General features: G+C 41.1%; 1 protein-coding gene across 1 annotated transcript in view; it reads left to right on the top strand.

Annotated features, from left to right (window-relative positions):
- The window catches only part of FBN1 (fibrillin 1), a 217,129-nt gene that overhangs the window by 153,557 nt on the left and 48,986 nt on the right, over positions 1–14,586 (top strand). Inside the window, exons 33-41 of the mRNA XM_074966374.1 lie at positions 4,557–4,679; positions 5,426–5,548; positions 7,477–7,602; positions 9,573–9,695; positions 10,616–10,738; positions 11,832–11,996; positions 12,397–12,465; positions 12,572–12,697; positions 14,279–14,401. Of these exons, the coding sequence (XP_074822475.1) occupies positions 4,557–4,679; positions 5,426–5,548; positions 7,477–7,602; positions 9,573–9,695; positions 10,616–10,738; positions 11,832–11,996; positions 12,397–12,465; positions 12,572–12,697; positions 14,279–14,401 (1,101 nt within the window). The remainder of the gene's footprint in view (positions 1–4,556; positions 4,680–5,425; positions 5,549–7,476; positions 7,603–9,572; positions 9,696–10,615; positions 10,739–11,831; positions 11,997–12,396; positions 12,466–12,571; positions 12,698–14,278; positions 14,402–14,586) is intronic.

Raw genomic sequence — 14,586 nt, 5'->3', positions numbered from 1 at the left:
TTCAGCCCGATGATCTAGCCAGCTTTCTATCCACCTTATATTCCATTCATCCAGCCCATAATTCTTTAACTTGCTGGCAAAAATACTGTGGGAGACTGTATCAAAAAATAATTCCAGCTAAACAGAGCTGGTTCACAGGTTGATATTGGATTAAATTCACCCCTATAGACAGCATGCTCCAGGCCCTCTAGTCTACTTAAGCCCCACTGAAGCCCTTAATGTGAAGTGTAAATGGTTCATAGAACTTTGCATGGGTTCTCTGTCTGGGGGTGAGTGTGTAAGTTTTCATAGTCTTTCAGTGCATTAGCTTCAGGGTGATACTGCAGTCCAAATGTAAAAAAACATAATTTATTCGAAAAGTCTGGCCTCCTTCTGCCACTGTCCTTGCTCCTGCCAGTACTGGTGGCATGGCTTCTCCATTCAGGTGCAAGGAAATGCAGAGGGTTCCCAAAGCATGAGCAAGGCTCTGATGATGTACCACTAAATAGGTCTTTGCCATCTCTGCTTTCTGCCCTGGATTTTCAGAACATGCAGAAATACACATACGTAATTGGTGTAGTCATTGTGCATGCATGTTAGCTGGTTATTTGTTCAAGCAGTTGCCACTTTTGTGAGCATAAGTGTAGTAATTGCATATGCCAGTTGTGCATATGTATTGTTGCTCATGCACAATTAGAAACATTTGTGCCTCTGTGATTAATGGGAGACACCTTATTTGTTACTTAATGCATGAGAACAATGAATATTAGAAGTCAAAAAGAAGGAAAATAGCTAACAGTAAATGAAGACTGACGGTTTGTCCCCACTGAGCCTGGAATTGCTATGGTGCCAGAGCTGCCTGTTATTTACCAGGAGCATAGTCATCTGCTATAGTCAGACAGCTCCCTTGGTGTCAATGGGAGTAATGTGATTACAAAGATGAGAACACATGTGCTGTGGTATGGGCGCACAATGGGACCAGCTGAGGATGCGGTGTGAGCCTTAGATTGTAATTCCTTTGTTTTTGTTGGCTTCCCATAGCGTTATATTTAAAGGGAAACTTTCACACTGGAGGAAATTTAGGCAAAGAGAGTGTTTATACAGATCAGTGACTTGACCTTGCACTCTTTATTTTAGTAAGAATCCCACTAAAGTCAATGGGAATTTTGTTGGACTAAAGTCTGGTGTCAAATTCTGGCTTGGCTAGCATTTTCCTGTATTCTCTTTGCCCCCGATTCTAGTACTCTTATTCCAGTTGAGTGGTGCCTTACTCCTTGAGCAGTCCCATGCAAATATATGGAACTATTTGTAGAGTATGGCACTTCATACTCTGAGGAAAGGTGGCAGAATCTGGCCCTTTGCTGTTCTGGGAGAGATCTGTTTCACTAAAAGCTTTCCCCTTCAGAGCTCACTTTCTCTTTTGTATGTCATCCTGAGAAATCTGAATTCAGTACTTACGGCATTCTCAGGCCAAATTAAGCCCCAGTATAATTGGACACAACTCCCATTAATTTCATTGACCCCTTTACACAGGGCTGCCGTTAGCCTGTAGGTTTTTTTGCCATGGAAAGATTGGACCATTAGAATACTAAATAGTAGGATATAACTAGACCCAAGTGGAGTGAATGTCCATTCGTTCCTTGGCATTGCAAGACATGATGAGAGAATCAAGCTTCCAGCATCTAGCTTTATAAAAGCAGAAGGATGGACCCTGCTCCCAGTGGGGTCAATGGGAGCTGGACTGTGTCTGTGATCAGATGACATAGGTCTGTTTACTATTTCTGAAGTTGCCTTACAAAATTGAATCTGAATATAACATAAGTAGCATAACTATTGCATGCAAGTTTCCATTTGGTGTTTACTGGTGGTTTAAAAAATTCTTGGCAGAAAAATCTGGCATGATGTTGTTTTTTTATGTTGTTTTGTTGTGCTCAAAAGGTTATAAAGAAGCATGTGATCACTTGAATATTTCAGAGCCTCAAGTAATCAAATACAGAGCACCCTTAGTATTACCAGTGGTTTAACAACTTTTTTAAAACATTCATGTCAAGATGAAAGATGCAGACAGCTTGCCTGTTTTTTCTTGTCACTACATACTGTAGTTGACCGCTGGAACTTCTTTCTAGCCTTTCTCTTCACTCTAAACCAAAATCAGCTTTCTTGACCACCCTTAAGGTCTTTAATAGACACTTGTTTCCTGCCTAGGGTAATATTATCATCTTACAAGTTTCTGCACATGATTAAGGAAAATATGTTATAGGGTTATCTGTTCCTGGCCTTGTTTTTCAACTTTTTTTTTAAAAAGTGCTCATTTGCATGATTTCTAGGATTGCTAGTGTTAGTCTGCATTAATGAGAAATGGATTCAGGCTGCCAGATTCAGATCTTGATATGGACCCCAGCAACCAAATTTTGGACCAACCCAAATACTGGGGATGTTCATCTCAGGTTTTTGCTTCAGACTCCTCTCTCATTTTAGTAGAAACGCCACAGAAAAAAATTGGACCCTACCTCCTCCATTGCTCTGCGTAGAGGAGAAAAAATAAAATGCAGCAGGCTCAATACTGTCACCCAAACTTGCAAAATGAAGGGAGTTGGCCTGCATATCCTCAGTTCCCTCTTCCCAGAGTCACAGCACCTCTGGAAGGGGGAGGATCTAGGAGTGAGTTCTCTAGGTAGGTTTCTTCCCCTAAGAAGGGCACAGATCTTACAGTCTAAAAGGCAAACAGACAGGCAAAGAAAGGGTAGAAGAAAGGAATACAAGAAACAAAGCAAGATGGTGTTTAGACATATCTTGATGATACAATAGTTAGCTAATATTTAAAAAAAAATTAGAAATATAAAACTCTCCCCAGTTGCTCCTCTCCCTAACTGGTATTAGTTGGACAATTTCTGTTAGGCATGATAGTAGATGCATTGAGATCCTTGGGTTTGGGGCTGGGAATTTCCATGGTTCCTAGTCCAGATCCCCGACCCTTTTTAATCTACCCCAAGAGGAGAATGGGTTGGGTTGTCTGTATGTTAAATCATGCAGAGTAGGGTTTTTTTGCCTTCATTTTTCCTTTCCATCGGCTGTTCTGCAGAATGGGATGATTTGTCCTAAGTTACCACTAAAGGCAGTTAAAAGGGCTGGAAACAACTGACAGAAACTCTAAGAGGCTTGATGTGAATTCTAGACAGTTTACATCTTGTATGGAAGTAGAACAAAACACACCTAGAGTCCTAGGATACAGTAAATGTTGTAAAAGCCATGGCTCATGTGTGAGAGAATTCCTGCAGCATTTGTTTTAGTTACCAGAAATCATTTCTGAAAACATTCTTTGAGTTTATACCAGTTCTCCAAGTGCTTATATTAAGCACTAATTTTGTGTTGTGATAAGGAAAGAGCTGCATTAGGTTTGTTTTTTTCTCTCTCTACAATTTTACACTGCCCAAGAATCAAAGTAAGGGGAAAACAACAAGTGCTAAAATGGAACGTGCTGGCAAGCCTGGGAAGGTTGAGGAATAGTATAGCTGGCTATATGTCGTCTTTAAGGATGGTGTCCTTTTCTTCCCTTTGTTTAGATGTGTTGGGTTCCTGATAAATAATACTCCCAAATACTCTCAGTCCTGTGCTTTTCTCCCATCTGCCTTCACAAAAGGACCAAACATAGTGGGCCAAATCTTCCCCCTCTCCCCCCCATCTCCCATTCTATCTTCTTTGCATCACTCTGGCAGTGCAAACATTGGCTTTACTGGTGGTGGGGGATACCCTTGGCATGCTAGTGGAGCAGAGCTGGCATATAGCACCAGCCCCATTCATGCTGTATGGAGTATGCCCAGTGTTGCGCCCGGGTGATCCCTTGCTGGAAGAATGGCCTCTTGGGCCTGTGACTGCTCAGTGCAATTTAGAGCAGCCCTGAGCCCCCAGCAACGCCCAAGGCTTGGGTGGTAACAGTGTAATGCAGACTTTGCCTCCTTTTCCTCAGCTACCAAGTACAGGTCAGGATACAGGCTGGTAAAATGTCGGTGTCTGCCTAATGCAGGGTACAAATCCTGGTCCTGGCACTGGGTCTGAGTTAAACGGGTTTTGCCAAAGGGCTTTCTAAGGCTGTCTGGGGGAAACAGAACCCCAGGCTACGGAGCATCTGGTGCAGCTTCACTGCTCTAGCGATCTCCATGGCTGCTGTTCCCCTTCTTCCTGGAGGCCTGTGAATCCCCATACCAACACTCTTCCAGCATCATACCAATGAAAAGAACAAATACGGCACTCCTTGCACTGCAGATGTTACTGGGGCTTTAGAGTATATTACACCATAGGGCACCTAGGTGCTATGTGCTTCAAAAGTGCTGCTTTAAAAACTGCCCAACCTTCCCTCCCCCCGCCAAACAAAACACAAAATAGTAGGCCAATACATGTTTGAAATAAGCCAACTATTCAGTAGCTTTTCTTTGCCATGAGTCTTTCTTTTATGCCTAATGCTTAAATGCTACTAGCAGTTAGAAGCAATTTAAGAAAGAAACGTAGTCTTGCTGGACGTAAGAAAAGTTTGATGTGTGAGCTCTTTCACAAACACCCCTCCCTCTGTGTTATTACAGATATCAATGAGTGTGAAATTGGAGCCCATAACTGTGACAGACATGCCATATGTACGAATACGGCAGGGAGTTTCAAATGTGAGTGCAGCTCAGGTTGGATTGGAGATGGCATCAAATGCACAGGTGAGTTTCATACATTATGTCTGATTTAGCATTGTAAGCCATCAGTAAAAGTGTTTAGACAGCTGTGGAAAGCAACATTGTATCCACAACTTTAAAATAAATTGTCACACATATTAAAGATGTCAGTTTATCTTACACTACAAAGGAAGAACTCACTGTCATGTGGGAGACATGTCAGCATGAACAGTTTCTCTTGCTTGGCTTGCAAGGCTGGTGGAAATGAAGCAATGTATGGAGATAGTTTGTGCACTTGAAGGGATATCCTGATTCCATTGAAGTCAATGGGAGTTTTGCCATTGACTTCAATGGAGCCAGCATTTTACCCTTTATCTTTAAGGGAGGGGTCTCAGTGATTCCCAAGTGACACAGACATCCTAGCAAACTTTCTTAGCTGAGTTGCAAATATGCTGGAAATCCTGTTTTCCTGTCAGAGAAGAATATCTGAGTGGGGAAGGGAAGTGCCTGTCATGAACAGAAGAAAAAAGAAATCTCCCTTCAAAATGAGAGAGAACAGCTGAACTGCCCTAAACTACTGAATGCACCAACCCAGAATATCCAGTGATAAATGCCGGGTGTTTTCTTAAAGTCTGTTAAAACATGTCAAGTAAAAAATCATGAATGTGTGTTTTTTTGTTTTTGTGAAAGATTATTTAAAGCAGAGTTTCCCTGTGCTATGAATTGAGGATTTTAAAGGTTGCATTGACAATGGATTTGGTTTTACTAACGCAATTTTTGTTATATTAAAGATCTGGATGAATGCTCCAATGGAACACATATGTGCAGCCCACATGCCAATTGCAAGAACACAATGGGCTCTTACCGTTGCCTTTGCAAGGACGGCTACACTGGGGATGGCTTCACTTGCACAGGTGAGCTTTCTTTTGCAGTGATGCAATTCTCGGCATATAATACCCATGAATCTTAGTGACTAGTTCTAGCGAAAATTTAACCACTGCTTATACGTAGACTAATTTAAATGTGCAATGTTGGGTCGATATTTACAATCGAAAACTAAAACCTGATCCTGCAGTCTTTCTATGCCCAGAATTCCCATTGAATTGGACTTATAAGTGTGTATCAATTACAGGATCAGGCTTCGGCAGCGTGAGACATAAGACCAAAGTGTTTTCTTTGACACTTTCCAGCCTCATGTTAAGGCTGGTATGATATGATATGTCATGTTGCAATGTCTCCCATTTCAGGTAGCATGACGTCATCTGGCAAGAAAAAGTTGACCAGTATAACTTGACAGCATTTTTTTTCCCTTGTGAAGATGGAAGGTTTTCATGGCTGTTGCTTGTAAAGAGATGTGGGTGGCAAACTTATTAAAACAGTGCATGGCGGTATAACTGGACCAGTTAATAAACCAGATTATTGGCCACCCACGTAACATTTGAGTAATGGGGCACATCTGTTAAAATTCCTTTGTATAGTTGCCTAAAATGGTTTTTTTTTTTCCTTTTCAGAAGTGAGCATGTGTTCACTGCCCTCTTATTGCATGATCAGCATAGTACCCTTAGGATGTGGTGCTCATACATAGATGGGCCAAAGTAGCTACTTTTGAATAATGTCTTGTGTAAATTGTCACCAGAGACATTCCCCACTCAGACTTAAGTCTTCTACTTTGACCACAGATTAGCACGTCACATCAGTCGCTATTGCTACTAATTTGATGTAGAAGTTGATACTACATTGATAGGCTGCAGTGTAAACCCCTACAATATATAGAGAGTAGGCCAGATCCTCAGCTTGGGTAAATCAGCAGCCCTCTATTATCTGTGCTGGTTTACACCAGTTGAGAATCTAGCACCACGTTTGAAGTTAATTACATTTGAATTATTCTGTTAATGCTCTTTATACAATTCATTCTTGAATCTGATTCAGCTTCTCAAATGGCCTTTGTAACCTCCATTTTTTTATTTTCTAGATGTTCTTCCTTAATTTTGAGGTGTATATGAACTGTATCTTTGGAGAGGAGGGGGTTAATGAGTATTAATTAAGTTTCTGGATTTTGCTAGAACTCCTCTTGAAATGCTTGTAATGTTTATTGCTCACGGATTTGAGAGCTGGATAGAATTCACTAGACTAGTACTATGTAGTGTTTCCAGCACACCTGTGCAATGTGTGCACATCAATCTCGATATGCAGTATGTTTGCTTTTCCAGTCCTGGGTTTCTATAAGCTGAGACTGCCAGCCAAACTGCATTGCAGCAAATGTGCTGTTTTTGTGATGTGTAAAATGTCAGCTAAAGACTAAGAGCCAAACTCTCTGAGAGGTAGTGTGGTCCAGTGGCTAGGGCACTGTTCCCAGCTCAGCCACTAACCCGTCGGGTGACCTTCACCGCTGTCTGGCTCTGTCTCCACTCCCTCTCTTTGTCTGTCTTTGCCTTGTTAGAGTGGAAACTCTTTGTAGCAGAGACTATCTCTTGCTATTTATTTGTACATTGTACAGCACCTTGTACAATAGAGGCCTGATCTGAGCTGGGGCTTCTAGGCTCTGCTGTTTCACAGCAGTCACCAATCTCCCTCCACTTCTTGCTAATTTTAATCACTTTTAAAAATCTAGACTAATTGCTTCTTTTTTCTTTTTCATTAGAAATTTTATTTTCAAAGTGACAGAAATGCCCCAAGCCTTTTAGTATGACAAGACCTGCACATAACCTGACTACAATTTCTTCTGCAAATGCTCTCAATTAATGTAACAGTGAAGACTTTTGGATATATATGTGTCTTAGCTGAACTGAACATCAGTGAGAAAAATATTTACAATATAATGCAATTCCTCTTCCTTTAACAGACCTTGATGAATGCTCAGAAAACCTGAATCTCTGTGAGAATGGGCAATGTCTCAATGCTCCAGGAGGGTATCGCTGTGAATGTGAAATGGGATTTTTACCAAGTCCAGATGAGAAAGCATGTGAAGGTAATTCACTGTAGCCTTTAAATAACACTCGACAAAATCTGCCTGAATAATATTTTATATTTGAAAAATGTTGCAATTGGTTGCAGTTGTGTTTACTGTTGAAAACTGCATTCACTTCCAAAATATTTTAGGGTAAAGTTTTTTGTTACTTTTTTCAGTTCATGCATCTGGACACTGATTTTGGTTTCAGAGCTCTAAACACGTAGCTATGGAGAATAAGAACAGCTCTCTGAGGAATCTTTTACCGCCACAAAGCTAGTTATTCACTGGTCTGGTGATCCAAAGGCTTTTCAGCCACTACTTCCCCTTGGTCACTTTTTTTCCTGTCTCCCTTTCTGCTCATGTCTCTTCAGCAGAGATTGTCATAATATTGTCTTTAACCTGTAGGGAGAGCAGTGTGTGGGAAACAAGGGACTGAGCCAATGCCCACTGAAGTCAATGGAAAGACTCTCAATGACTTCAATAGGCTTTAGATCAGTCCCAGGTCCGCTGAGGTTTGGTAGTTGATAGCCAGCCCATTCTGAGCAGCTTCTGTGAAGTGCAAAAGCATATATATGGCAGCCCTGCAGAAGGGCACAGTTTATTAAGCTAATAAAGAGACAGATCTGAGGAAACAATGGGGAATTAAATCCTACGCATGTGTGATCAAATTCGAAAGTGTGTTGCCAGTCAACTCTTTGCTGCCCTTTTATATGAACTTTCAAGCGCTTAAGCTTTGCTAGTGCAAATACTTGTGAACAGCAAATGTTTGCTGCAATCATGTTTCAAATTGTATATTTGATTGTAACATTTGAAATCCACAATTCATGTTGTAGTGATTAGTAATTTAAGTCATCCATTCAAGGAACATGAGACACTATATGACAAATAACCTAGACAGCATAAATGTAAAAATTTTAAATCTTGAATTTTCTCAGTTAATTGTTTACAAACTACTCAAATAATAGAGGGGAAGTTACTTTAAAAATCACAAATAATTTTGAGTGTTGAAAGGATGTTAGAATTTTGCAATCTGTTTGCTAATAGAACAAGAAGAGAAACATAACGAATGAATAACTCCTTGTGAATTGTTTGCTCAGATCCATAAATAAATGCATATTTTCCCCAAGGCTGAGATCTTTCAACTCAACCATCCTAAATGCATTATAGGTACTGGTATTTGATGAAGTTCATAGGTACACTATAAATAGGATTTGGTACTTTTTCCAGCAAAATTTGTTCCGTGTATTGTTTCTTACTTATAAAGGAAGAGGCATGAATTGTGAAAGTTAAAATTCTATGTAAACTAAAAAGAAAATTAGATTTCTTAGTATTTCAACTATGAATCCATTTACTTTGAAACTATATAATCTTCAAACTAACTTTAAAAAGCCTGCATGGTGCCTCTCTCCTGTTGCTACAACAATCTTCTCTTGAAGTCTCTGGTGTGTATACTGACTGCAGAAGTATTTTAAAGTCCTTTGTAAACATGTTCTCTTTGTTACTGGATCAAGTTAGTCATTCATTATGCAGTTCATATAAGTATACTATAAACAGTGAGTCTGATACTGCAGTCCTCAGTCAGGCAAAACACCATAGAAGTTACACCCAAGAAATAAGCACAGTATGTCTAAAAATCTGTCATATGCAGTGAAACTGAATAAAAGGTGAATTTAATTTCTTTGCAAAAGCCTGTGCATCACTTAAGTCCCACTTAACCCTTCAGCCCCTTGTGCTGGCCATCTGCATAGAGCTTAATTTCACTTCCAAAGCAATTTAGTAAGGGGTTCTAGTTTGAACCCTGTTGCCTACAAATGCAAATCCTATATATTAGTATTGCAAATCTAAAACATTTTACAAAACATGCAGGAGCAATCAGAATCCAGTTCCATGCTTACTTTTCTGAATGCTTATTCAGACAAGTTTTTAGTCCGAAGTTTATAGCGAAAAGATCACAGAACCTAATTTTCCCCTCCTTTTTGTTCTTACAGATATTGATGAGTGCTCCCTTCCTAACATCTGTGTCTATGGGACTTGTCATAACCTCCCCGGTCTATTCCGATGCGAGTGTGAGACAGGCTATGAACTGGACAGAACTGGTGGTAACTGCACAGGTGAAGACTGATTTTAAGCAAGATCATTTTAACATAGCTAGCTGTCAATGAACTGAGCTGCTACCTACGGCATCCATCATGTCAGAGGGGCAGCTGGGCCAAATTTGAGAGTTGTTATGACCCAGTGTGTCAGGTCACAATGCCATTCACTCAAACGCCAAATCCGCTGCTCTACGACTAGGAGGAGGCAGCAGCACACCAAAGTTTTGTCGAGAGTGGCAGACTCTGGAGCGGCCTCTGAACATAGCTGTTGTTATCTTGACCAACTCCTTAAGCAAAGCTTTAGCTACATCATAACAATGAGATTATAAATAAGAAAGTATGGAACTGCCCTAGATCCTTCAGTGCAAAACAGCACAGTGGGCAAAATAGGGACAGTAGGAAGTTACACACAAATATTTTGCCTGATTTTGGGGGCTGTGCCGTCATCCCCGAATCTTTTCCCTGCTGAGGTGTGAATCTCTTGGGTTCCACTGGTCAAGGGAAGAGGGGATTGATGGAGAAGAGGTGTCGCGCCTTCCCTTCCACATCTCCCACAGGTTGGGATCTGCTGGGCCCTGTAATTTCTGCTCCCAGAGACATATGGAACAATATGGCCCTCAAAATGATTTCTCTGCTTGATATTTTTGACCAATGTGATTAATGTTTTGGCCTCTCTTACAGTGCATTTCATTTTGTAGAATTATTTTTTCTGGCAAAAATGGAGTATTTCTCATTGAAATATTGAATTCATGTCGGACTAGTGCTCTGCTTCCACAGTTTCAGTGATTTTTTGTGTGTAGATTTCTGTAGAGGGAACATACCCCCCACAACAAGCAATGGAGCTGATTATTTCCTGAGACTGACAGTCTGACACCTGGCATGTTGTTGGTTTAGGTGGAATATTGGGGAATTCGCTAACTGCCCCCTTGTTGTTTCAGATGTTAACGAATGCGCAGACCCCACAACCTGTATCAGTGGCACGTGTGTCAATACCCCTGGTAGTTACACCTGTGAGTGCCCTCCTGATTTTGAGCTGAACCCCACCCGTGTTGGCTGCGTTGGTAAGCTGTCATTTCCTGTATTATTTAGAGATGAAGTGGCACAAAGGGGCAGTAACTCTAGCTTAAACAGCCATCTGAGGATTCCCAGGGTATGATGGAAAGCTCTTGGAGCATACTCTGCAGTTCCCACCCTACTGCTCCTGCCTAACAGGGTGTGGCGGAGGGTAGGGAATGTGGCCTGAGCAGTACTGTACTTCAGCCATTCCCTGCTGCCAGAACAGCCCCTTGGGCCTTGCTGCAGCTGTGCACAATTTAGAGGCTGCTTTAAATTGCACCAGGGCCAAACCAGCCTCTGTCTGGCCTTAAGACTGAAGAAACACAAAGGTGTGGCATAAAACCAGTATTACACCCCTTGGATCCTGCTTTGAGTACAACTCGGCCAGACTTAATTATCATCATCAAAGGAGATACTCTTGTGAGTAAATTCTGAAGGATTAGGCCCCAACTTTCTCACCTCCCTGTAGCTCTCTGGTCCTGGATTGTTTCCTTCAGTTGAAATGCATTTTAATTTTTAAGTATATGTGTTGAATAGATGGTTTCATTTGTAAATCTCAATTTCAAGGACAGGAAAGAGTAGCAGTTCCTAGGATTGGAGGAAGGTGCTAATACAAGGATGTGAGAATAAGAATAGGCACCTAAATGATGAAGGACCTGGGTCTGCCACTCTTGCTCGGAAGTTCCTTAGTCTATGAGCAGTCCCACTGATTGCAGTGAGACTGTTCGCAGAGTGAGCCCAGTGTGATCGTGAGAGTAAATTACTTCCAACCACAGCTTTCTTATGTGAAATGAAGGTAATTTGGAGTGCGCTCTCTCTCTCTCTCTCAGCATTGAGACTGCCCGAATATTATTAATTCATTTATTTGTATTACCATAGCACCTAGAAGCACTAATCATGGACCAGGACCCTGTTGTGCTAGGCTCTGTACAAGCACAGAACAAAAAGATGGTTCCTGCCCCAAAGAGCTTGCAACCGAAGCATAAGACAAGAGACAATAGATGGGGACAGACAGACAGAGAGGGGAAGCACAAGGAAACAAAACTTTCTTCCCCTCCATCAGATGTAATGTATGTTTTTTGTGTGCATTTTGAATAGACACACGTTCTGGCAACTGTTACTTGGATATTAGACCGCGAGGAGACAATGGAGATATAGTCTGCAGCAATGAGATTGGGGTTGGTGTTTCCAAGGCCTCTTGCTGTTGCTCCCTGGGGAGAGCTTGGGGGATTCCCTGTGAACATTGCCCACCTGTGAACTCAAGTAAGTCAGCTTCACTGGATTATACCTAACCATATATGCATGCATCTTTCTGTCTCTCCTATTTTCTCTAGACAGTGGGAGTGCTAGTAAAATCATGTACTGGGTACATACAAGTACTAAACTGCCTGAAAATTACACCAGTTATGGTACAAAATCTGCTGGTGCAGATATTATCAATCAGTAGGTGCATTGTAATGGCTCCTGCATAGTTGTGCTATTGCTTGGACAACAGACTCTGTGTTAGCCAATGAGAAAAGTGATGCTTGATTTTGCACAGTGGGCCCTTGTTTTAGTATTAGGCTGCTCTATACTGTGCTGTAATAAGCTTTACAAGTTCAAAGATCATTGTGATGAAGATGTTTCAACTATTTTAGGTTCATAAAATCTCTTTTGTTTTCAGCTGAATATAAGGTTCTATGCCCTGGAGGGGAAGGATTCCGACCAAACCCTATTACAGTTATATTGGAGGGTAATGCTTATTTTTTTCATGCTTTTACATGTCTTAAATTGCAACGTTCTGTGACTAACTTGATTTTTCATGGCATGAAATAATGTTGGTGTTTTTACTTTGTTAGATATTGATGAGTGTCAAGAACTACCTGGACTTTGCCAAGGAGGAAAATGTATTAATACGTTTGGTAGTTTCCACTGTCAGTGTCCAAATGGCTACTATTTGAATGAAGACTCTCGAGTATGTGATGGTATGTAGTCTTAGGGTTTACTCGGCATGGGCATTTATTTCTTACCAACTATTGACAACTGAGCATCCATCAAAATTATCTGTTCCTTAAAAGTACACCAACAGTCAAACCAACAGTGTAATTGCAGAAATAGTAGAGCTGGACAAAATTTTTCCTCCAAAAAGTTTTTCAACAGAAAATTCCTTTTTGATTAAATGGAAATTTTTGCAAATGTTTGCTTAAAATTTTCTGGTTTTCATCAAAAACACAAAATCTAACAGTTTTCCAGTTGCATAAAAATATCATTTCTTGATCATCTCTACGAAATAGCTGTTTGCTGATGGACAATATAGTTCTTTACATGACCATGCACTGAAACCAACAAGCAGCTTGCTGCTTGTGTTTATTGGGCTGGCTGAAGTGGCATTGTCCATTTTAACCCTGGCTTATTGTCCGTCTTCCTGCAGGCTAAAGCGTGATGATCTGAGTCTCTGACTGAAAATATTTGTCATATTACAACCTTCCCTTTCCCCTTCTCCCATGCCAGTGGTAGCATGCATTCAGAACATCACAGCCATATACTTAAACCCAGTCCCACAGCCATCAGGTTGTATTTTATACAAAGTTTTAGCCCAACTCCCCAAATCTGATCACTAGTTTTTCATTTTCCAGGTTGCCTTCAGCCTCCCAGCTCATTGCTATAATTGTTTGTTTCTCATAGGCCCACAACGTGTTGAGCCCTGTGCAAACCTACAGGAAGATTCATGCCCTGGAGAGCTTACAAATTAAAAATCAGACACAAAGACTTTCCATGAAGTTCTGCACCATATAGAGCTCAACATCTGGTTTCCTGTGCAGTAGAGAGGAGATATAAATCTACCTGTCCCTATAGATTGTTTAAAATGCAGAAGGCTACTTAGTGATTTTTTTAAATATATTTTAAGCTTCCAGTTTTATCCTGTTCCTTTGGCTTGGAACCCCTTGGGGTGTGTGTGTGTGTCTATGTGTCTGGGTGTCATCATTTGATGGGAGCAGCTCTTTCACCTTTCCTGCTCAATAGCTCAAACTCCCTAAAGGCCTGAGCAGTCCACTGCAGCATCCTGTGTTCAGATGGGCTCTCTGCCTCTGTCCACCAGTTGTAGGCCCCTGTCAGACTTATGCATGCGGACACACCTGGACAGACTGATCACTGAGCCCTCTTGTCACAAAGAGATAGAGAGACCAGGAGTGTAGAATGTGTGATCTGTCCTGAAACCACCTTATTTCAAAGCATCTCCAAAATATTTCTAGATAACAGGTGCAGAGAGGAAATGGATTCTCACTGTTCTGGACCCATTAAATATGCCAGGGGCCCACTCCCCTGGCTAGTTGTGAGGCCCTTAAGGCTCACCTGTAGACCTGTCTAATCATGGAATCACCGCTTCTGCCATGCAGGCCTGCCCCATCATGACCCAGCTGCTCAGATTTCCTTTAAGTGTCCCCAGCGAGTACATTGCTACCCTGAGCACTGCTAAAAGAAGTTAACCCAAATTCACTGATTCACAAAAGAAATTTAGACCAAAATCTGCTGCAATTATTTAATGTCTTATTGTTTTCTTATAGATATTAATGAATGTGAAACACCTGGCATTTGTGGACCTGGCACTTGTTATAACACTGTTGGGAACTACACCTGTATCTGTCCTCCCGACTACATGCAAGTCAATGGTGGCAACAACTGTATGGGTGAGTTTTTTAAAGTGTTCCTTCTACATTGGATGTCAGGGCTTCCGATGATGTAAATCAGCATAGCTCTATGGAGTTCACTTATAGAAAAGAATTATCATTGACTTGAATGGAGTTAATGCCGATTGACACCAACCAAGGTTCTGGCCTATTTCTTTATTTGTATTAAGTCAATGAAGACAGGT

Source organism: Natator depressus, chromosome 10 (genome assembly GCF_965152275.1).
Source record: "Natator depressus isolate rNatDep1 chromosome 10, rNatDep2.hap1, whole genome shotgun sequence".
Classification (NCBI taxonomy): Eukaryota; Metazoa; Chordata; order Testudines; family Cheloniidae; genus Natator; species Natator depressus.
The sequence above is the reverse complement of the archived record's forward strand: the minus strand, read 5'-3'. Positions and strand labels throughout refer to the sequence as shown.